The sequence below is a fragment of the Falco rusticolus genome, chromosome 3, assembly GCF_015220075.1.
Source record: "Falco rusticolus isolate bFalRus1 chromosome 3, bFalRus1.pri, whole genome shotgun sequence".
Lineage (NCBI taxonomy): Eukaryota > Metazoa > Chordata > Aves > Falconiformes > Falconidae > Falco > Falco rusticolus.
In genome coordinates, this window is record NC_051189.1 from 13,174,280 (window position 1) to 13,195,027 (window position 20,748).

At 59.2% G+C, this 20,748-nt stretch overlaps 1 protein-coding gene across 4 annotated transcripts in view; it reads right to left on the bottom strand.

Moving 5' to 3' along the window:
* MROH1 (maestro heat like repeat family member 1) overlaps positions 1-20,748 on the bottom strand; it is a 56,954-nt gene that overhangs the window by 16,891 nt on the left and 19,315 nt on the right. Inside the window, exons 14-34 of one of the 4 annotated variants that reach the window (XM_037381022.1) lie at positions 20,634-20,744; positions 19,423-19,567; positions 19,256-19,296; positions 18,535-18,676; positions 18,140-18,192; positions 17,374-17,481; positions 16,385-16,504; positions 13,357-13,479; positions 12,172-12,318; positions 11,948-11,974; positions 10,400-10,522; positions 9,851-9,930; positions 9,192-9,327; positions 7,867-7,962; positions 7,226-7,330; positions 6,900-7,035; positions 6,258-6,370; positions 4,364-4,516; positions 2,753-2,907; positions 1,762-1,927; positions 784-980 (exon numbers count right to left, since the gene is read on the bottom strand). In XM_037381022.1, the coding sequence (XP_037236919.1) occupies positions 784-980; positions 1,762-1,927; positions 2,753-2,907; positions 4,364-4,516; positions 6,258-6,370; positions 6,900-7,035; positions 7,226-7,330; positions 7,867-7,962; positions 9,192-9,327; positions 9,851-9,930; positions 10,400-10,522; positions 11,948-11,974; positions 12,172-12,318; positions 13,357-13,479; positions 16,385-16,504; positions 17,374-17,481; positions 18,140-18,192; positions 18,535-18,676; positions 19,256-19,296; positions 19,423-19,567; positions 20,634-20,744 (2,477 nt within the window). Of the gene's footprint in view, positions 1-783; positions 981-1,761; positions 1,928-2,752; positions 2,908-4,363; positions 4,517-6,257; positions 6,371-6,899; positions 7,063-7,225; positions 7,331-7,866; positions 7,963-9,191; positions 9,328-9,850; positions 9,931-10,399; positions 10,523-11,947; positions 11,975-12,171; positions 12,319-13,356; positions 13,480-16,384; positions 16,505-17,373; positions 17,482-18,139; positions 18,193-18,534; positions 18,677-19,255; positions 19,297-19,422; positions 19,568-20,633; positions 20,745-20,748 lie in introns of all 4 variants that reach the window. The other 3 variants (XM_037381021.1, XM_037381024.1, XM_037381023.1) reach the window with 3 other exon arrangements.

Here is a 20,748-nt window from a genome sequence, read left to right on the forward strand (position 1 = left end):
CAGCATCGCCTCTCGGTGCGGCCACCCAAAGGCATTTGCTGCAAGCAGGCTGGGGGGCACAGCAGCCGAGTGGTGGCTGTTTGGGACCCCATCCCTCAGCAGGCGGAAAGCACCGCAGGAGGACAAGGCAGATGCAGTGGCTTGGCACTGCCACCTGTATGTGGGAGAAGACAGCAGCGTGGCCCAGTGCTGCTCGCTCAAGGGGCAGCAACTTGTTGTGACAGAGACATGCTGCAGCCATCGACACAACGAAGCCAAAAAGTTTGCTCTTTCCAGCTTCCCCTCCTCATCCTTCAGGGAAGCGGAGACATCCTCCCTCCCCGAGAAATGGTCATCTGCCTCCAACGTGCCCAGCCAGCCCTGGGGGGGCCCTGCCAAGACCCGCTCCTGAAAGCCAGCAAGGGTTTTTCGGGAGGCTGCGGCAGGAACGCAATCTGGCAGAGCTCTGGCACCGTGGCTGCCCAGGCTCTGCAAAGCACATCTTTCCCTGCGGCTGCAGGGGCGGCTGATTTAATGCTTCCCAATTTAGAGTTTGTGTTCTGAAGAAGAAAACACACACACAAAAAAACCCAAACCCCCAAAAACACACACCCCCCCAAGCCCAAACCGCACCAGAGGTCAGGCCGTCATACCTAAGGCGTTATGTCCCGGGTGTTATTACCCAGCCCGACGATTACAGCCACAGCACACACTATTGTGTTTGTACAAACAAAAATGAGTTCCACATGGCGGGTCGGCGCGTTCCCTCCGCACCGGCCGCCCAGCGCCCTGGCTTGGCCGTACCTGCAGGGATGGAGGCTCCGAGGGGCCGGGCCGTGGCTGCTGCTCCTCCTTTCCCTGCTCTGCAGGTTCTTCGGTAGCTGAACACCCACGGTGCAGCTGACGCGCAGCAGGAGAGTCACAAACAGCGGCGGGTAGAGTCCCAGCACTGCTGCCCCAGACTCCGGAGCAGACATGATCTCATACAAAGCACATGTGGCCTGGAGAGAGAGGGGGAACACGCGGGAGAAGAGGATTAGGAGGGGATCTCCCACACCATGCTGCTATCTGTTAGTAAATAACCCAGCGAGAGCACGGGGGGGCTTTTTTCCCTCCTTCCTGCAACGCCAAGTCTAACAATGCATCGGCATCTACCCGCAGCGTAACCTCTCTGCATCCCACACGCGGCTCTGATGGAGCTAGAGCTGCTGTTAAAAGCCCTGCTTCTGGGGAAAGCTGGGTGTTTCCAGCTGGGAGAGGTTTGAAGTCTGTACCTGGGGAAGGAGAGCAGATCCAAGAGCTCAGGTTTTATGGGCAGGAAGACAAGGCACACACAGAGCCCTTCGCAGAGCCCTATTCCGGCCAAGTTAAAAAGCCGTAATTACACGGCACAATATAGAGGGGTGTTAAAACCAGAGTGGGGAGGGGAGGGGGAGTTGCTTTCCGTGTGGCTGATTGTGTACCATCTGCATTTGGTCCTTCAGAGAAGGAGGAAATTTTCACAGCTGCTTTACTGCTTAGAAAGCTGCCAAGCTGGGTTTATTTTTTCTGAAGGGATAAAATGCAAAGTGGTCTCCCTTGAGGATGGACACCTGAGAGGCTTTTTACGAGCCGGTGGATTAGCTCTAATAGGCATTACACAGCGATGCGTTATTTCCAGAGTCCACGCCTGGCACAAACCCCCGAGCCAAGGAAATGAAAAAAGCATTCCAGGTGTCCATGTGGGGAAGGGCATCTCCTGCGGGGCTGGGAGCAGGGCAGGGCCAGTGGCAGGACACTTACAGCCAAGGGCAGGGGTGTCGCGATGCGCTCGGATCCACTCCCCAGCAGGAAGCACTTGCTCTCCTTGTACGGGACATCCCTGTTCACCTTCTCCAAGAGCTGCTCCAGGATCTGCGAGGTGAGGGTGGGCTCGGTGGCCAGTGACCTCCACATGGTGCACGTGTGGCTAGAGGAGAAGAGGGAGGGGAGCGCTGCGTTGGCACCAGCTGCCATCTCATTAACTCCCTCGTTTGAGGGGCAGTGAGCATCGGCCCTCTCCTTGCGCCAGGGAACACCTGGGTCACTTCACCCACCACACAAAAGCAGGCGAGGAGCACATCAACACCAGACAGGAGCCCCACTGCCACAGTGGCTAGTGCCTCGCTGCTGGCAAAGCCGGCACTGAGAGTGGGAGCCCACAGCAATGGCAAGCCCCGGCCGGACAGCTGTCCTGGGTGGGAGCTGTGTGCAGTGCAAGGCTGGGCAGCAGCCTCCCCCGACAGCAGTGGCTGCACAGGGCGATCCTCACGCAGCAGCTGCTCTCAGACAAGATCCAGAGCTGCCCTGCAACCCCAAAACCCCACAGCTGCCCCGATACCAGCTCCTGCCTTGCCCCGTATGGTTTGCAAGCTTGCCCGCCGCGGCAGGAACAGTACGAGGAGGAGGAGAACATCTGCCCAAGGCTCAGCCCAGGGCTGGCACTGACTCAGCAGCTCTGGGGCAGGTGGCTGGCTCCGTAAAGCAGCACCAAGCACCCCAGCCATGCTCGGCTCTCTAGCTTTGCTAGTTTGCACTGCCAGAGCCTCTAAGCCCATCAAGCCCCCCGAAAGGCAGCTCCAGCAGCAAGCGGCCATGCTGATCCTTGAGCGTGCAAAGGAAATTCCAGCAGGGTCTGATTACTGGCATAAGCAGCCAAAAGCTTATCCGCAGCTTAGGCGAAAGCTGCTCTGAAGCCCAGGCACCGTGAGAGCACGTGCGGGCACCGGGCCACCGCGACAGAGTGGGGCAGGACCTGTCAAAGGGTAGCGAGCTGCCCAGCAGGCTGGAGACCACCACGCTCTTGTGCTGGGAGGCCAGGATATACACTGTCTGCTGGGCTGCTTTGCGGATGTGCTCCTCATCCACCTCCTCCAGCTTGCTGTGGATGATGCTCATGATGTCAGGCACCTGTGGGAAGAAAACAGAGCGGCATCCAGCTGAGGGCCAGGACATACTGAGCACTTGGGGTCACCATCAGAGAGTCCCTGCAGCCAGGACACCCGTGTCCCTTCCCTTGACAGCAGCCCAGGCGGGTAACAGGACTTTAGGAGACAAGGTGGGTGGGTGGACCATCAGGCTCATCCTCCCAGTTGAGGGAAGTCTCCCTGCTCGCTGGGCGGGTGCATGCAGAACCACAGACCTCTCTGGAATTCAAGGACCCTCCCCCACCCTGCCACACAGGTGTCAGGGGAGGCTGCAGGGTATTCCCAGGGGAAAGAGGATCCAACAAGGACCCCCACCTCCCCCGAGACACAGCCTCCCGGCAAGGCGCTCATGCTAAAGGCCCAGCCTCGACACGGGTGCAGCAAGAGGAGCTCGGCAAGCGAGTTCCTAAGAGGAACTCAAGCTGAACACAGGGAGACACCTCGGCACTCGCTACAAGCCATAAAACGCACGTTAAGACAAATAGGAAGTTCACGCGCAGACCAGGCCTGGCAGCAAATTCCCGAGATTAGGCGCAGAGCAGCCGAGTGCTCCGTCCCCAGCTGCGCTCGGGTCTGCCCCACCGACTCCGAGGCTTAGCATCGGTTCAGATTTCAGGATCTGGGCTGGACTGGATCTGACCGAAAGGTGAGTCATGTAAGCTGGAGCAATCCCGCGTAGGAGAGAGGCTAATAGGTAGCGAGCAGGACTTTAGCAGAAGCTCTAGCACAAAAGCAAGCCCGAGGAGTCACGGGAGACCTGGTGTTTCCAATTACTGCGAGAGAAAGGGGGAGCTTAGCCCAAAAGGTAGTGGATTAGACAAAAAAAGCCTTCTGTGTCCAGCACCTCTAAGCCCTCAGACTGGCTTCCCAGCCAGGAACCCTGGGCTCCCCCAGAGCTTGCAAAGGTTTCACAGGGAGCCTGAGCCCTTCTGGTAAAGTGAGCTTCTCTGAACTCCTCAACTCGAGCGGGAGCCAGACCGGAGCTGGCCTCGCCAGCAGCCGCCTCCTACCACACAGCAGCCTTCCCCGGCTACGAGGATGGAGGAGGAGAGCATGAGCGCACATGCCCATGGGACACAAAGAAGGTCAGGCGCCACAGCCCCCAAAAGCTCTGGGGCAAGCGTTCCTCCCGGCCAGGGATGCAAGGGCAATAGCTGATACAGACGGGGGTTAAACACCTCCCTTCTTCCATCAGGGCTGGACCCCTTCCTGTGCTGGGCATCATGCTCCCGCCCAGGGCTTGCCCCTTGCTGGAGCATCTCTGCCTATACCAGGGAAGCCCACCCCCCCCATCAAACCAGCTGCTGGAGCCGCAAGGGGAAGCTATCAGGCTGAGTACGCAGGAAGAAGGGGCAGCAGCAAGACCTGGCTGGAGTTGCCTCCCCAGGGCTGCGTTTGGACCAGGGAGGCCGTGCCAAGGCCAAGCAGCAGCAGCTCACCTTCTCCTGCAAGACCCCCCCACGCTCTTTGAGGAGGGAGTTGATCATGACGGTGGCTGCTCGGGAACAGTTCTTATCAGGGTCTGCCAGCCCCTCGAACATGGCGAGCAGGAGGCTCATCAGCTGGTCCGGAGGGATGCGCTTCCCGATCACCTAAGGGGAGGGCAAGCGGAGTTAAGCTACAGGTTTTTGTCACTCTCTGACAAGAGCGGACCCTTCGCCGACACTGGCAGAGCCCAGACAACGGGCGCCCTGCACAGCTTACGGCTCCCCCAGCTGCAGGCAGGATGACCCGTTCCTCGGCTCAGTGCCCTGTGGGACCGTCAGCCCAGAGCCCAAATCGGTGGTGATGAAGAGGAGCAAGGGCCAGGCCACCTGCCCCACGCCACTGGCCAAATAACCTGGGGCTCTCTTGGGATGGGTTGGTACAATGCAACCAAGCCATTAACCCTGCTCTGGTGACCACTGAGAGATGCTTTCCCAGGTCTTATGCTCTCCAGACCTGAGGGTGGAATAAGCTGCTCAGTAGAGAAGTTAGGGAGAATGAAGACAGGCTGAGAGAGTTGGGGTGGTTCAGCCTGGAGAAGAGAAGGCTCCAGGGAGACCTTAGAGCACCTCCCAGCACCTGAAGAAAGCTGGCAAGAGGCTTTGTACAAGGGCCTGTAGCAACAGGACAAGAAGGAATGGCTTTAAGCTGAAAAAGGGGAGATTTAGGTCAGATATAAGGAAGAAATTTTTTACGCTGAGGGTGGTGAGGTGCTGGCACAGGCTGCCCAGAGCAGCTGTGGGTGCCCCATCCCTGGGAGCTCAAGGCCAGGTTGGATGGGGCTCGGAGCAACCTGGTCTAGTGAAAGGTGTCCCTGCCCATGGCAGGGGGTTGGAACTGGATGGTCTTTAAGGTCCCTTCCAACCCAAAGCATTCTGTGATTCTATGAATGTCCACTGGAGCAACAACACTTGGGAAATTGCAGCTTTTCCACGACAAAAAGATCCCACCAGCTTCTCCACAGCTACAGGTCCTTCCGGAGCAATGCTTGTGGAGCTCTCAGCAGAGAAAATGGCCATCAGAGAGGAGCTGACGCATGCAGCTCCCACAAAAGCCGAGTGGTCACCCCTCCTCCCATCCCTCACCACCAGACCCCAGATACTGTCCACAACTATTGAATCACTGTGGTTTGAGCACCACACTCGGACCCTTTTGGGTGTCCAGTATGTGCCCAGAATGGCTTTACCAGTGTCACAGCCATACTGGGAGGCAGCCAGGAGCCCAGGAGCTGCAGGTCCCGAGCCAACCACCCCATGCTCCACAGGAGAGCCCAGCCAGCAACAGGGCTTCCTTCAGCCAGCAGCTTCCATAGAGGAGAACAATGTACCAAAGTCTCCACCACGGAGCATGCCGGTGGCCCCAGACAGGTCCCACAGGGCTGAGCTAGACCACCTCTTTTAGGTGACATGCACAGAAACTATGTGCATTTTATACAGCAAGGTAAGTTTTTGACCCCAGCACTGGGAGCATCGATGGCTGAAGGGTTCAGGCTGCCTGTCAGAGCCCCGAACAGATGCACCGAGCCATGGCACAGCCAGGCATGAGTCCCTGTGTGCCCCCAGAGCATCTGCACAGATGTCCTCATTGGGGCATGCATGCCCAAAGAGGGCACCCAGCAGCTTCCCAATGGGGGTGAGATGCTCTAAGCATCCCCTGGCCAAGCCAGGGGAACCCTCCAGCTGGAGAAGACTGCAGACCAAAACCAAGGTAAGTTTTTGACTCCCCAGCAGCCTCCAGACCGTGTGGCTGGTCAGAACAGATGAGGCATCAAGTCTTCTGCAGCTCCCACTCCACAGCCTCACCACCCTGCAAAGACCAGGGCCAGGCTGGATGTGCCCTCCACCTTACCATGGCGATGTTGTTGCAGGTATGGAAGAGAACGGTGAAGTCAGGCTCCTCCAGGCCTTTCTTCAGAGCTTTCAGCCCCTCCACCATCTCATCTCTGTGATCCCGGGCAAAACCTGGATTCAGAGGGAGCATTCAGTGAGCAGCATTCCTCTGATTTTACACCCAAAAGAGACCTCCCCGTGCTGCTGCGGAGAGCTGCGCTTTACTCGCCAGCTGGCCCAGCTCCCAGGAGGGAGCCAAGAAACCGAAGCTGCTGCCAAGAGCCAGGAGAGCTTGCCCTGCAAGGAGCCACAGCGCTCTGGAGAGCGGGACCCAAAGTCCTCCCCAGGGCTTCACTTTGCTCAATGCTCGGGCCACCTGAAGTGGAGGACTGACCTCTCCCGGAGAGAAGGAGAACGCCAGGCTCAGAGCCCTGCTCCTCCGCGCTCAGGCGATGGAGAGAGCCTTGGAAACCCAAACCCTCGCGGGATGCTCTCCACCAGCCCTGCTCCCGCAGCAAACCGCGCCGGCGGGTTCCCCCTTCGGGATGGCGTACGCGAAGGGATGGGACGTGCACCCCTCTGCCCAGCTGCGGAGAACCGGGCTCCTGCTGCCGGCACCGACCGCCCGAGCGGTGAAACCCCCCGCCGCCAGCGCGCCCACCTTCGTAGCACAGCTGGATGTAGAGCAGGCTGTAGACGCAGTCGACGGCATGCTGCCGAACGCTGGCCAAGGAGTCCGAGCAGCGCGGGGAGAAGAGCGCGATCAGGACGCTGAGGTTGTAGAAGGGGATAACGGTCTGCAGGGACGACACATGCAGGCAACGCTAGCGAGGAGAGCAGGGGAGGACGCTTCTAGAGGGTACAGCATTTCCTGACCGCCACGAAGCCCACCCTCACACCCCCGCGGGGGAGGACATACGCACGCACGAGCCCCAGCAAGGCCGGCAGCGGTGGGAAGAAAGGCACTCGAGCACTGGGCTTACTTACATTGACGTTCAGCTTGCTCAGGTAGAAGTCCAGCAAGGCAGCGCTGACCTCCACCGCTCGCTGCCGCTCATGTTCCTTGTTCGACTTGATCCAGGGGCCTAAATGCTGCAGGCGAACAGCATCAGAAAGGTGAGCAGAGGCTCAGCTGCGTTGCCTTGCACAGCCAAGGCAACCTCAGCCCATGGTGCACACATGGGCTGTGGGAAATACGGCCCCGACCCAAGCAAACAACTCATCCTGGCTCATCTTCAGGACAACACGAGGTCTCTGCCTCCTGGTGAGGCTGCATGCACGCCCCCCCACTACCAGAGACCTCCTCCTGGGCCATGTGCTGGCCACCCTTCTCAGGCAACAGCAAGAATGCCCAAAGGGGCAATTGTCTGTGCCCTCCCCTCCAGACCTTGCCTCAGCCAGGCAGCATGAGCACCACCCCAGAGCAGCCATGCTGTGTGCCCAGCCTCTGCAGGAGGGTGACGAGGGTCACACTGGACCTCACATCACACAGAGAAACAAGGACCCGTCTCACTGTCTCCTGCCCTGGGTCCAAAGCTGTCTCTGCCTGGTGACCTCTGGTCAGCAGGCAGGCACCTCTGCCTCCCTGCTTCTCCCCAAAGAACCCCGCAAAGCCAGCCTGCACCTACCGCAAACATGTCCTGCAGCCCATGGGGGGTCAAGTTCCTCTGCAGGAGACTCTTCAGCAGGTCTTTAAGGGCACTGATGGTGTCACCATACAGCATCTAAGGAGGAAAGACCGACTGCAGGCTACACAAGCGCTGTGCCTCGTCCCAGAGAGCCAGCCCAGGCACCCGGGGAGGAACAGTGCTCTCTCTGTGCCTATTCCCAGCTTGTGGCACTCTCCCAGGTGTCGGGTGCCAAGAGGCAGCCACCTCCAGCTTAGCAGGAAAACACAGCAGGGACCAAAACCCCAGCTGCACAATCCACCTCCGCTGGAAGCGCCAGGTACGTGGTGGGGGTCAGCACTGCGGTGGTCATGATCTGCACCAGGTGCCAGCAGCTAGTCAGAGCCAAGCACGCTAGCACACAGGCTTCAGCACAGACCTTCCAGAAGGGAATTTGGTCCTTCTCCCCCTTGGGGACAAATTCCAGCGAGCCCAGTCTGAATGAGCCCTTTGAAGATGCTTACTGTTTCCTTCCAGGACTTACTTTGGGAGAAACTCCAAAAAAGAAAAGCTACAAAGCTTCATAGGATGGAAGGGAAGGAGAAAAGGATTAACAACTGAAACTTTTAGGCCAGATGCCTGCAAACACTAGCCAGGGACAGGCAGAGCCCCAGGCTGCTGCTCTGCAGCTCACCTTGAAGGAGCCGCAGCAGCGGCAGGCGATATGGTGGAACAAGGGGCTGCTCTGCAGCCACCCAGCAGCTGCAACAACTTCATTAGCAGCATGTTATTTTCATTCATTAAGCACTCAACCACAACTGAGAAGCAGCTGCAGCCTTTCAAAAGCTAGTTATGTAAAGGCCCCTTCTACCCTGCAGGGTTTCCAGGATCATTTGATTTTTTCCCTCGAGGGAGTTCATGCTCTTATTAGCAGCATTTGGACTTGCTGATAAGCTCATATTTTCTCACTTGCTATCAGCGCACAGAAGGGCCAGGCTTTTTCCAGAGATAAGTGAGCAGAGGAAATGGTGCAGCTTGCTTCCCCCGAGGTGCCCAGCTGAATGGAAAACAGGCCTTTCCCACGGCCGGTCTGCTGCCGGGGAGATGCCGGGGCCATGGCACCCAGTGGCTCACGGGACTGTGGAAAAGCATCTGTGCGCTGCCCGGGAACCGGTGCCCGGGATCGGCCGTGACCACGGCTCCCACACTGCGGAACGAAGCTCTATCACCCAGCCGGGTCGTGAGCGACCTGGTGTTAGTTCCGCAGCGGCTTTGTGCTGCCAACGCCAGGCAGGCACCCCAGCAGCTCCCTGCCTGCCTCAGCCTGCTGGTGCCAGATCCCGCACCTCCTTGTGTAAGGCATCGCCTCCATTCTCATCTCTCTCCTTCACCAGCTCCAGTGGTGGAAGGGCAAGCACGCTAGCAAGGCAGGTATCAATCAGCTCTGTCCTGTCGGGATCACTGAGGTGAGGCTCCAGGATGCTGACCCCAGGTTAAGGAAGCAACACGGATGCATCGAGCGCTCTGGGAGCGCCTTTCACCTGGCTAAGCAGGGAACAAGGATTTTAATATGCATTCCGTCTGACTTGACTCCACACTAAGTGGCAGTGGCTTTAATGGGAAGCAGGCAGAGTGTTCCCAGTATCTGTGTCAGGAGCTGTGACGTGCTGGGTATTTTTAACTGGAGCTCAGAAGTCATCTTTGCGTAACTGAGAGTGCAGTGCCCTTGGCTCTGCTTTGTAGCAAGAACATTCACTGCAGAGTACGACGAGAACCGAGCCCAGGAGCGCTGAGGGAAGCCAGCTGGCAGCCGTGCCAGGCCGCCCAGCTTCACCGTGACTGGCACAGCACCGCTAACGCGCCCACCGAGGGAGAGCCCCTCACTCTGCTGTCAGACCCGTGGGGCAAACTGGGGAGCGGGGTCGGGCTCCATGGGTGCAGCAGCTCCAGCCAGCGCTGCCCTGAGAGCGGCATTCCCGCAGGGATGGGCGCAGAGGAAGGATACACCAGGTAAGTGCAGGTGATCATCGCCCGCTGGCGAACTGGCGTCCGCATCGCCTCCGGCGGCTCTGCTTTTATGAACTCCTGGAAGGCAGAACAAGGGGATGGTTACGGTCACAGCCAGCCCCATCCCACACTGGGCAGAGGCTTCAGGGTGACTGCTGCCCCGAAGCCCAGCCTCCCTCATGCAGCAAGCCAGGCGCCCCTCCACATTAGCCCGACGCTCCAAGTGCCACCCAACGACCCCATGCCTCTGGCAGGAGAAGCCAGTCTGGTTTGGCTCGCAGCCAGCCATCCTCCCACTGCTCACCCCCCTGCTGGGACCCGAGCCCAGGCTGGAGGGCTGCAGGACCACAGACGGCTGCATCCTGCCCCAGCAGAACCTGGCAGACACATGGAGACAGGGCTCATCGGGGCACTCGTGCCTGCCCTTCGCACAGACTCCAGATGGAGCTACACCCACACATAACCCTCAGAAGTGTGGGTTGGGACCCTTCCCCGGTGTCCTCTAGACGAGCCCCTAGCCCGGCCACCCTCCAGAGCTTGCTCTTACCACCATCTGGGCCACCAGCTCAGCTTTGCGGGAGAAGACGAAGTCCCCGCACTTCACACCGTTGTAGATGGCTTGGCTGATCATGCAGATGCTCCGGATGAGGCACAGCTTCAGGGTCAGGTCCTGAGAGCAGAACCCAGCGTGAGAAGCGAAGACCGGGCTTACCACACAGCCGTAAGGTCTCATCCCACCCGGCACTGGTGACCCTCCAAGCAAACATGCTCAGGCTGAGCACGACAGCTTGGCTTGTGCTGTTAGCAGCATATGGGCTCAGCTCTCTGCTCTTTATCCATGTTACAGGCTCTCTGGTGACCGGGGAGCAGAAGGACACCCTGTCCCCAGTGTCTCGGGCTAGCTGGACACCAGGAACTCCCTGGCAGCACTTGGGATGAGGACAGCCCTCCAGGGTCTCCCTCCTCCCCGCCGAGGCCGAGGCAGCACCCTCAGCATGCAGATGCTCAAGGCAACTCCAGAAGTTGCCAGCCAGGAGCTCTTCCTCCACAGCTTGGGTCCCAGGACAGTCGAGAGGAGGCACCCCAATTAAAAAGCACTCCCCTTGTCCCCACTGCTCACAGGTGAGCATCCCAGGAAGGTTTGAGCCAGAGGGTCCCCAGCTTGGGGGCTGGAGATGCTCTGCAGAAGCTGTTAGTGCCAGCGGGAGCCCAGAAGGAAAACGCATTAGTGGAGCCCAGAGAAGGAATCCTTGGCCTGACAGTTCAGTTTGACAAATGCCATTTTTCTTGTTCAGCCTTAGAAAGAGAAATATAAAAATACAGCCCCTCACTGCCCCCAGGACAGTAATCTTGGTTTTAATACCATCCCACTGAATGATTGTTCCAGGGTGAAGCAGGAAAATTAGTTTAGTGGATTTTAGCCCAGCGGTGGGTTGCAGCTTGGTCTCTGGAGTCCCTGAGCTACCCTGGCAAAGCACGTGTGCTGGGGGGCAGGGGGCTGCCTGACTGCCCCCCGCTCCCTGCTGCGGGCAGGGGAGGCGAGCATCACTCTGGGGAGCAACCCCCAGTCCTCGCCTCCCAGGGTGGGCACGGCACGGCTTGCCACGAGAGCAAACCCACACCGACTCGCTCTCTCCTGGGGATGGCTCTGTGAGCTCCAGCCACGCAGAGCTCGCAGGAAAGGCACGGCCTCAGCAGAATGGGTGGAAGGCAGCAGGCTCAAGGCAGCCCCTGGGCAGCGAGCTTGACCATGGGAGGCCAATGCAGCCTTTGGCCAGCTCAGCATTTCAGCAGGGTGGTGCCCCCCTGAGCCACGCTTTCACCCGCAGCTCCTGTCCTGCCAGAAAAGCATTTTTCTCTTCCCCTCTGCTGTGAGTTTTAGCACTCTCAGGCAACAGTTCCAGCATGGAGGACCGGGCTGGGGCACCCGGGGCGAGGAGCAGCAGCTCCTGCAGCTCTCCCAGTCCCCACGGGCAGAGGAGTGCTGCTGCGAGCACAGCTCGGGGCTGCTCTCCAGGGGAACCCAGAGCAAGAGGCAGACAGACACAGCGGGAAAGAGCAGAGAGGAGTTCAGATTTAATGCCTCACACTGTACCTTGGTTTCTACCTTTATTCCCAGAACCTGAACAAGTGAAAAAACAACACACGTTAGCAATGCACGCAAGAGAGAAGACTCCGTAGTGAATGACCTTCTCCCAGGGGCTGCCCACGTGTCCCAGCAGGACCCTTCAGGCAGAGCATCCAGAAGAGCCTGGCTGCTCCAGCTCATCCAGGCGTGCTCTCCCTCCCCGGGGAGGATGGGCTGTCCCAACAGCTTACCTTAGTGTTAAAGTACTGGAAGATGTTCTTCAGGATGTCTGCTTCAATCCTAGACAGCACCAGCTCCTTGGGCGCGTACACAGCGACGTATCCATAGCACAGGATGAGAGTGCTCTTTATTTTCTCCACTTCAGTGTCGCTACGGTCCTGTTAGAGCAGGTGAGAAAGTGAATGGGGGGGACTGGTGGGGAAGCCACGGCTGGCTCTTCCCAGGTCTCACAGGGAGGTGGCCTGCCTCGCCGGCTGAAGGTACCCCCTAGAAGACAGGGCCCCTCCAAGCTGGATTCGGAACTTTGCTGTCCATCCTTTTGGTGGTGGCAACAACCCCCCAGAGCCCTGATGGAGCATCCGTCACCCAAGCGCAATCTGCACTAACGGCAGCTGTTAGAGCCCTGTGGGGAAGCACGTGAGCCCCAGCCTGGGCAAGTTAACCAGGTTAACTGCTGGTTAACTACCATGCTAGAAATCAGCATCCCCTGCCTGTTAACCAGCGGGGCTCAAAGGTTTCTGCTCTGTCCCAGGGAGCAGCTGGTGGCTGACCCACCTTGTGCCACAGCCCGAGGGGCAGGGCAAGGACAAGGGTGGCACGAGGGCTTCCCTGGCCAGCCGCTGAGCTCTAGGCACCCTTCTGTTGTGGGCCAGTGTCTCTTCCACATCCGCGCAGCGCTAATCCTGTCCCTCAAACACCCGGTCTTAGAGATCAGGAATTAAGACAGCTGCCTAGGTCAGAAAATTTGAGGAAAGACTTTTGCTGCCAGTGCTCAGGGCACGAAACTGCCCCATCTCCTGGGGCACACGCACAGCTGCAGGAGCTGCTCGGGGATCGCTCTCAGGCACCGGCGTGGGTGACAGCCAAACCACGCTCCACATCAGGCCAGGGTCCCCTGGCAGATGCAGGAGCCAAGTTACAGCTCGCCCAGGCCCAGCCAGCCAAGCAAGCAGCTCCGCCGGGGCGCGAGCCTCCAGCAGCATGTGGCTGAGAGCGAGGGGCTGGTGCCAAACAGCCCGTGATGCCGGGAGCAGCTCTCCGGTGAGGTGGAGGGTCCCCCAGCCCCCAGCCAAACCCACCAAGGCAGGAAATTAACTCCTCTCCCAAGGAGCGCTCCAGCACACGCCGCATCTGAAGAAGCCTGCGCGAGCCTTTTGCTGCTGGCTGTGTCGCAGCGGGGGCCCTTTGGCTCTTACCTTAAAGATACTGAACAGGCCCACGGATTTCTTGAAGACATCAGACCGAACAAAATCTTCCAGCTTGGCCAGGGTTTCCTCCAGGTGATTTATTGCACATATCCCAAAGCAGGAAGCAAGTCCCTAGAGGAAGCAGAGAAAACACATTAGCAGAAAGCTATTAATTCACCAGCCCCAGCTGACAGTTAAAGAGAGCCTGTTTATTGGTTTAATTCCCAGCACCTGAGCTGTGCCCAGCTGGGAGCAGTCCTGGCAGCCAGCGCTCTGCTCTCTCCAGCCAGGGACTCCCCTCCAGGGGACACAGGGCACAATAACGCTGTCCTTGTCTGGGTGACAGCCCGGGACAGAGCTCAGAGAAGAGCCATGGGGGCAGGACAGACATGGCACGCTCTCCGGCAGGCAGACGTCAGCCACTCTGCGGGAGGCAGGAGCCCAGTCGAGCGCTCTGGCTGGAAGCAAGAGCAAAGCAGGCTTAGCAGGTCCTGCCTTTCTGCTGTACCTCCAGGAGGTCTAGCGAGCTGGGCTGAAACTCCATAAACAGTTTATTCAAGAGCGGCCCTCGACAGAGTTGCATAAGCTGGAGCAAAGCCAGGCACCATTAGCTTGTGTTTGCACTGCGCTGGAAGGCAGCCGCAGGCGGGGGGAGCGCTCGGCAGTGGGGCGATCCAGCCAGGCACGGCAACGCGGCTCAGCCAAGGTTAACGGGAAGCCGGGGAGTGTGCGAAGCCGGAGCATCAGTCTGGCCAGGACGGGCAGGAAGGGCTTGACCCCGACCTCAGCTCCAGGGTAGCGAAGGAGGGTCTGAGCTGGCGGTGAAGAAAATGCTGCAAAGCATCCATAAGCAGATGGCTTTTTAAGCAGGGCCCGTAGCAATAGGACCAGGCGTGATGGTTCTAAGCTGAAAGAGGGGAGATTTGGATTAGACATTAGGAAGAAAGTCTTTACTGTGAGGGTGGTGAGGCACTGGCACAGGTTGCCCAGAGAGGTGGTCGATGCCCCATCCCTGGAAATATTCAAGGTCAGGTTTAACGGGGCTCTGAGCAACCTAGTCTAGCAGGAGATGTCCCTGCCCGTGGCACGGGGTTGGACTAGATGACCTTCAGAGGTCCCTCCCAGTGCAAACCGCTCAATGATTTTATGACTTGAGCACATGAGCTGGAGGCTGCCCAAGAAAGATGAGGTAGCATCCCCAGCGAAGGCAGCAGCAGGTCCGTGGTGTGACGGTGAGCGCGAGGATTGAGGGGCACTGCACAGGAAGATGTCACCAGACCATCCTGGCGCAGCCAAGAACTGCTGGAGCTCAGAGAAGTGTCTCACCAGCTGCAGATGCCCTGGGGAGCAGTGGGAGGTGTAGCCCCAGCCCCAGGGTGACAGCAGCTCAGTGGGCTGCAGCCCAGAGGAGTGGGAAGAGCTAGGTCCTCTTCCCCATCGCAGGGATGGGGCAACGCTGGAGGGTCCAAGGGAGCAAAAGCTCACACTGGAGACACAAGTTAACGCTGCAGAGGATGGCAACGTGTCATGATTCAGCCACGCTAATGGAACAATTGGCTGTCAAAGCAGGGCGCTGAGCCCACCTGACCCCACGGCACACCAGGACAGGCAGCTGAACCAAAAGAAAACTCCTGGGTTGTTTTTTTTCCTATGGCTCTGGCTTCACTCCCCAGAACTGTGGGGCTACATGAGGCCCCAGCCCAACGATGAAGCCAGAGCCAAAAACACCCCGTATGGCATCAGGCTGATGCTCGCTGGGCACAGAGGCGTGGAGCCAGGCAGGCAGCTGGGGGCAGCACAGCAGTGATGGCAATGCCCACGAGAAGGCACCTGGCAGTAACAGGGCACCGGCAGCTCCGAACGCACCCCAGGCTGCCACGGCACCGCCATCCCTGAAACCTGCAGAGACCCTCCTGGCACCAAAGGATTCGTGCATCTGTTCAACAGGGCCAAGTGCAAGGTCCTGCCCCTGTGTCGAGGCCGTACCCCCTGTACCAACACAGGCTGGGGGGGACGGGGGGAGCAGCCCTGTGGAGAAGGACCGGGGAGGTGACAAACGGGGCACGAGCCGGCAACGTGCGCTCACAGCCCAGAAACCCAACCGGCTCCTGGGCTGCACCCCGAGCGGCGTGGCTGGCAGGGCGAGGGAGGGAATTCTGCCCCTCTGCTCCGCTCTGGGGAGACCCCCTGGAGCACTGCGCCCAGCTCGGGGGTCCCCAGCACAAGCCAGGCAGGGACCTGCTGGAGCGGGGCCGGGGGAGGGACACGGAGCTGGTCCGAGGGCTGGAAGCCCTCTGCTGCGGAGAAAGGCTGGGAGAGCTGGGGGGGCTCAGCCCGGAGCAGAGGAGGCTGCGGGGAGACCTGGCTGCGGCCACTCGGTGCCTACAGGGGCTGTAGGAAGGTGGGGACGGGCTTTTTAGCAGGGCCTGGGGTGACAGGACTGGGGGGCGGCTTTGAACTGAAAGGGGGAGATGTAGGGTGGACACAAGGAAGAAATTTGTTACGCTGAGGGTGGTGAGGCACTGGCACAGGCTGCCTGGAGCAGGGATTGATGCCCCATCCCTATAAACACACAAGACCAGGCTGGCTGGGGCTCTGAGCAACCTGGTCTAGCGGGAGATGTCCCTGCCCATGGCACCGGGACTAGGTGATCTTCAAAGGTCCCTCCCAACTCCAGCTATTCTGTAATTTGATGATTTCCCTGAGAAAGGAGCTTGCCAGCACATTCAGGGCTGGGGAACAACAGCACGCTGTCCCAGTCTGGGTTCACACCCCACTTGAGACAGTGTCCCAAGGCACCCCCTGCATCTCACCCAGCTTCAGAGCCCCCTTGCCGTTGGGTTGCTGCACATGGGCTCTCTTCACTTTTCTGGGCCCATTCACCCAGATGCTGTGACCTACCCTACAAGCCTTTCTCCAGAAGGTACGAGCCCTGGCCAGGTGTGGTGGGACTGGAAAAAGAGAGGTCATCATGGTAGGACTGCTCTCCTGGTCCATCAGGATGACCTTTGGGGTGTTTGACATAACTCCTCCTCACCTCCCTTTCTGCCTCCTCGTGGTATCTGGCTGTTTCCAGGAGCTCCTGCAGCTGCTTTTGCACGAGGTCTTTGCTGGCACATGCCCCAAGCGTCGTCCCGATGCATTTATACAGGAAGTTCTGGAAGAGCAAGAGTAACGTTACCACCCCGTGAAACCCTGCCAAGCCCTCGCGGGCAGGCCGAGCTCGGTCACGCAGGTTGCTCCTCACAGCACCCTGAAGGTGCGTGCCCTAAAGCAAAGGTGTAGGGCAGAGTCTGGCTGTAAGCTGGGGTACGAGGGCCCACCGGGACAGAAATTGCACCACAGAGCAGCGCTCTGTCCAAGGAAGAGCCAACTGTATTCATCGGAGCCAGGGACAGGGATAACAAAACCCTTGGTCCTGCCCAGAGGAAAACAAAGTCACTGCGACAGAGGGAGCGCGAAGACAGATTTTCCAGCGATGCCTCAGCAGCCCCTGGTGACCAGTCAAGCTGGGCTCGGCTCCAGCTTCTCCTACATCCCTGCAGAAACACCACGGCCCTCGGCAGCCACCTCTTCCACCCCGACCCCCCAGAAGGAGACTTCCCCTGTTTCCTGCGCTCGCCAGCTGGAGGTCACCGCTCACTGCACACCCCTGCGCCGGCGCGGTGGGAAATGGGGTCGTTCGGTTCCTGCCCTTCGCACCAGAGAGCTCTTGGCCTGGCTCAGCCCGCAGCTCGCTGGCTCTGACCAGCACAGGCGGAGCAGCGCAGCCCGGCCGGGACCTCTCGAGCCAGGGATTTGGCTGTGGACCGGCCAATATATTCCGTTTTCAAGACTGCCCAGCCACCTCGCCAACCTCCTGCTACCCCTTCCCTCCTCACACACCCTTCCCCAGCACCAAGCTACCGGCAGAACAATGCCTTGGGAAAGCACCGAGGGCTGGATTGGCCCCTGCCCCGCTAACGCGCTGCGGCAGGACAGGTGCTTGCCAGCCCGTCGCTGCCCCCACTCCCCCCCAGTGATCACCTTCTCCAGTGGGAAGCCGTTGTAGCCGTGCAGCTGCCTGCACATCTCCGTGACAAAATGGCAAATCCACGTGTTGTCAGACACAGCCACCAGCGTCTCCTGCAGGAACTGCGGGAGGAAGAGCTGTCAGCCGCAGGCGTCCTAACGGACCTAGCTGAGCGAGGAGCCTCAGTGCAATAAATAAAACACGGGGGGCTCGTGTCGGACATACCCAGACCCTGGGCTGCACTGGATCACCACGGGATCCCCTTTGGAAGGCAGGCTGCCCACCCGAGTGGATCCTGCCAGCCATTCCCCCTGCTCCAGAAACGTGGGGTTTTTTCCTCAGGGTCAGGTCTCTTCCAAGATAAACTACCCTAAGTAACACTGCCATCAGCAGAGAGGCAGGATGGGCCCTGCCCAGTTTTAATTGCTTCTCCATGCCCTATTTTAAGGCTCTCCAATTAAGTGGGGAGACACTCCTGGGACCGCTGTTCTCTGACCCACCAGCAAGCCTGAAAGCTCATTTTTCACCTTCCCTGCAGTCACTCTCCACGCTGACCTGCATCTCCGCCTCTGAAGCGAACAAGACCTGGCAGCATGACGATGAGTGACCACCTCTGCCACCAGGGTCAGGGTGGGTGATGGCAAATGCCTGCCTCTGTGGAGCCAGCTCATGTCACCGTGCTGCATGCCGAGCCTGGGCGAGCCCAGCCCGGGAGCTCTGGAGCTGGCTGCCACTTGCCCTCCCACCACCCCATCGCCTCCCCAGCACAGGGACCCTCACCAGCAGCAGCTTCTCCTCCCAATCCTTCTGGGACAGGGACTTCTCCATGTTCTCTAGGAGAAAGCACATTTTTTTACACTGGTTTCTCACCCGCACTGCACGTCATGTAGTAGGGGCAGACCGCTCTTCAAACGCGGTGTGTCCTGTACTTGACGCAGCGGCGCTAACCTCTTCAAAGGCACGCCCGGTAGGAATTAGTAGCACCAGGGTGATTAAAATCCTTATTAAAATAGGAAATGGCACTTCAGAGAGCTTCAACAGACCGAGGGTCAACAGGCATGTGGGCAGCACCCCACCCTATTCCTGCACACCTCCAAGCGTCCAGGCACACGCAATCCAGTTTGAAGAAGGTGACTCCAGCAGAGGGTTTCTCCCAAGCAGAAGCCCCTTCCTACCTTCTATGTGCTCCACCAAGAGAGGGATCTTCTTGCTCCAAAGCTGGTCCAGCGCAGGGTGGACGCTGTAATGCAACACGTTCAGCAGACGCAAGGCAGCCGTCCCCCGGCAGTCTCCTACATACGGCTGTGAAGATACAACCTGAAAGGTCGGGGATGGAACAAAGGGTGTTAAGTGCAGAGAAAAGTCATCTCCAGGCTGCAAGTCAGAAAATTGGAATCAAAACGCAAGAATGTGACACTGGGAAGCGACTGCTCGCTACACCTCAAAGAAACTACAGCCTCCTCCTTTTGCTCCAGCTGTTGATAGAGAAATGTTGTCGGGAGAGAACATCTCTCCATAACCTGGATTCACCCCAGAGGAGCAAACCCCGGCCTCTCCAGGGCTGAGGAGCGGTTTCTCAAAGCCCTGGAAGTGCAACTGGAGATGTGCACTGCAGCCCAGCCCACTCACGCAGCCCTGGGCACCTCCGTCTGCGCTTTCACTACCTACACAGAGGCACCCCTGCACCCAGAGGGGAAGGGGGGGCACCCACGAGGTGCACAATGGTTCTGGATACGGGCACCTCTGCCTGGAGCAGCGAGGAGAAATGGGGCGTTCACCCTGCCCATTGTCTGGGGCAGGTTCCTCCGAGTCCATCCAGGACAGGGGAGGGAGAACGCTTTCTCCAGACGTGCCAGTCACCGGAGAAAGGAAGAGCTCTGCCTCCAGGCCACTCACCAGCAATCTCGTCGTTAAAGCATAGGGCGAAGGAAGATTTGCTGCGAAAAGAAGGGAAAAGCAGCATAAGACGGCACCAGGCACGAAGCAGGGCAGCAGCTGCCTGGTGTGCGGGCAACTCTCAAGCTGGTGCAGCCCAGCATCTGCAGGGGTGAGCCAGGACTGACCGTTCAGGTCGTAGCGGATAAGGGATGCGCTTTCTCCCTCCTCTTGCTTCTTCATGGCCAAGTACATGAGGCTCTTGCAGAGTGGGGTCAGGGCGTTGGTGAACTGTATGGGGGTCACAAACTCCAGCAGGTACGGCCACAGGACCTGCCAGGAAAAGGGGAGCAAGGCGCTGGCCACGTCTGCTGGCTGAGGGCAGCTGGCAGGAGCCCACCTGCAGGAGGGGGACCCTGAATCGGAGCACGGGACTGAGAGGGAGAGGAGGGAAAGATGCCAATCCAAAAGGCCTTTTGCTGACAGGGAAAATCCCCGAGTACCCTCAACCAGTGCTATTGTTCAGGAAGGGAGAGGTCTCTGCTACCTGCGCTCCACTCCAGCAGCACCAAAGCTCCAGCCCATGGGTGTTCCTTTTACAGAATTACAGGACGGTTTGGGTTTGGGGGGGGGCGGGGAGACCTTCCAAGAGAAGCCAGTCCCACCCCCCTGCCATGGGCAGGGACACCTCCCAGCAGACCAGGTTGCTCCCAGCCCCGTCCAGCCTGGCCTTGAGCTCCCAGGGATGGGGCACCCACAGCTGCTCTGGGCAGCCTCTGCCAGCACCTCGCCGCCCTCAGCGTAACAAATTTCTTCCTTGTGTCCACCCTACATCTCCCCCTTTCAGTTCAAAGCCGCCCCCCAGGTCCTGTTGCCCCAGGTCCTGCTAAAAAGCCCGTCCCCACCTTCCTACAGCCCCTGTAGGCACTGAGTGGCCGCAGCCAGGTCTCCCCGCAGCCTCCTCTGCTCCGGGCTGAGCCCCCCCAGCTCTCCCAGCCTTTCTCCGCAGCAGAGGGCTTCCAGCCCTCGGACCAGCTCCGTGTCCCTCCCCCAGCCCTGCTCCAGCAGGTCCCTGCCTGGCTTGTGCTGGGGACTTCCAGCACTACTGCCTTGCTCCAGCCTTAGAGAAGCTCACAGGGTGGGTACACACAGGTCCTTGGGCAGACAGCTTCCCCAGCCAGACCTCTGCCCTACTCCCAGAGGGATGGGGATAATAGCAATAGCTCCTACAAGTACTGGGAGTGGTGACAATCCATCCCACCTGGCAGACAGGCCACCCTGCATGTTGCACGGGTCGTGCTGGCTGTGCTGAGGGTGAGACAGGACCCCCAGCATGTGGACGGTGGCTCTGGGAGCAGCACCCACCACCCCAGAGGCGGAGATGTCTCCGCAGACTCACATTGCTCATCCTGTCAACAGTCGTGCTAAGGAGAAAGAGCGTATTGACGCTGATGCTCTGGACGCTGTCACTAGTGAGGTCATCGGCATCTGGTGGCTGCTTTTTAGGTTGCTGG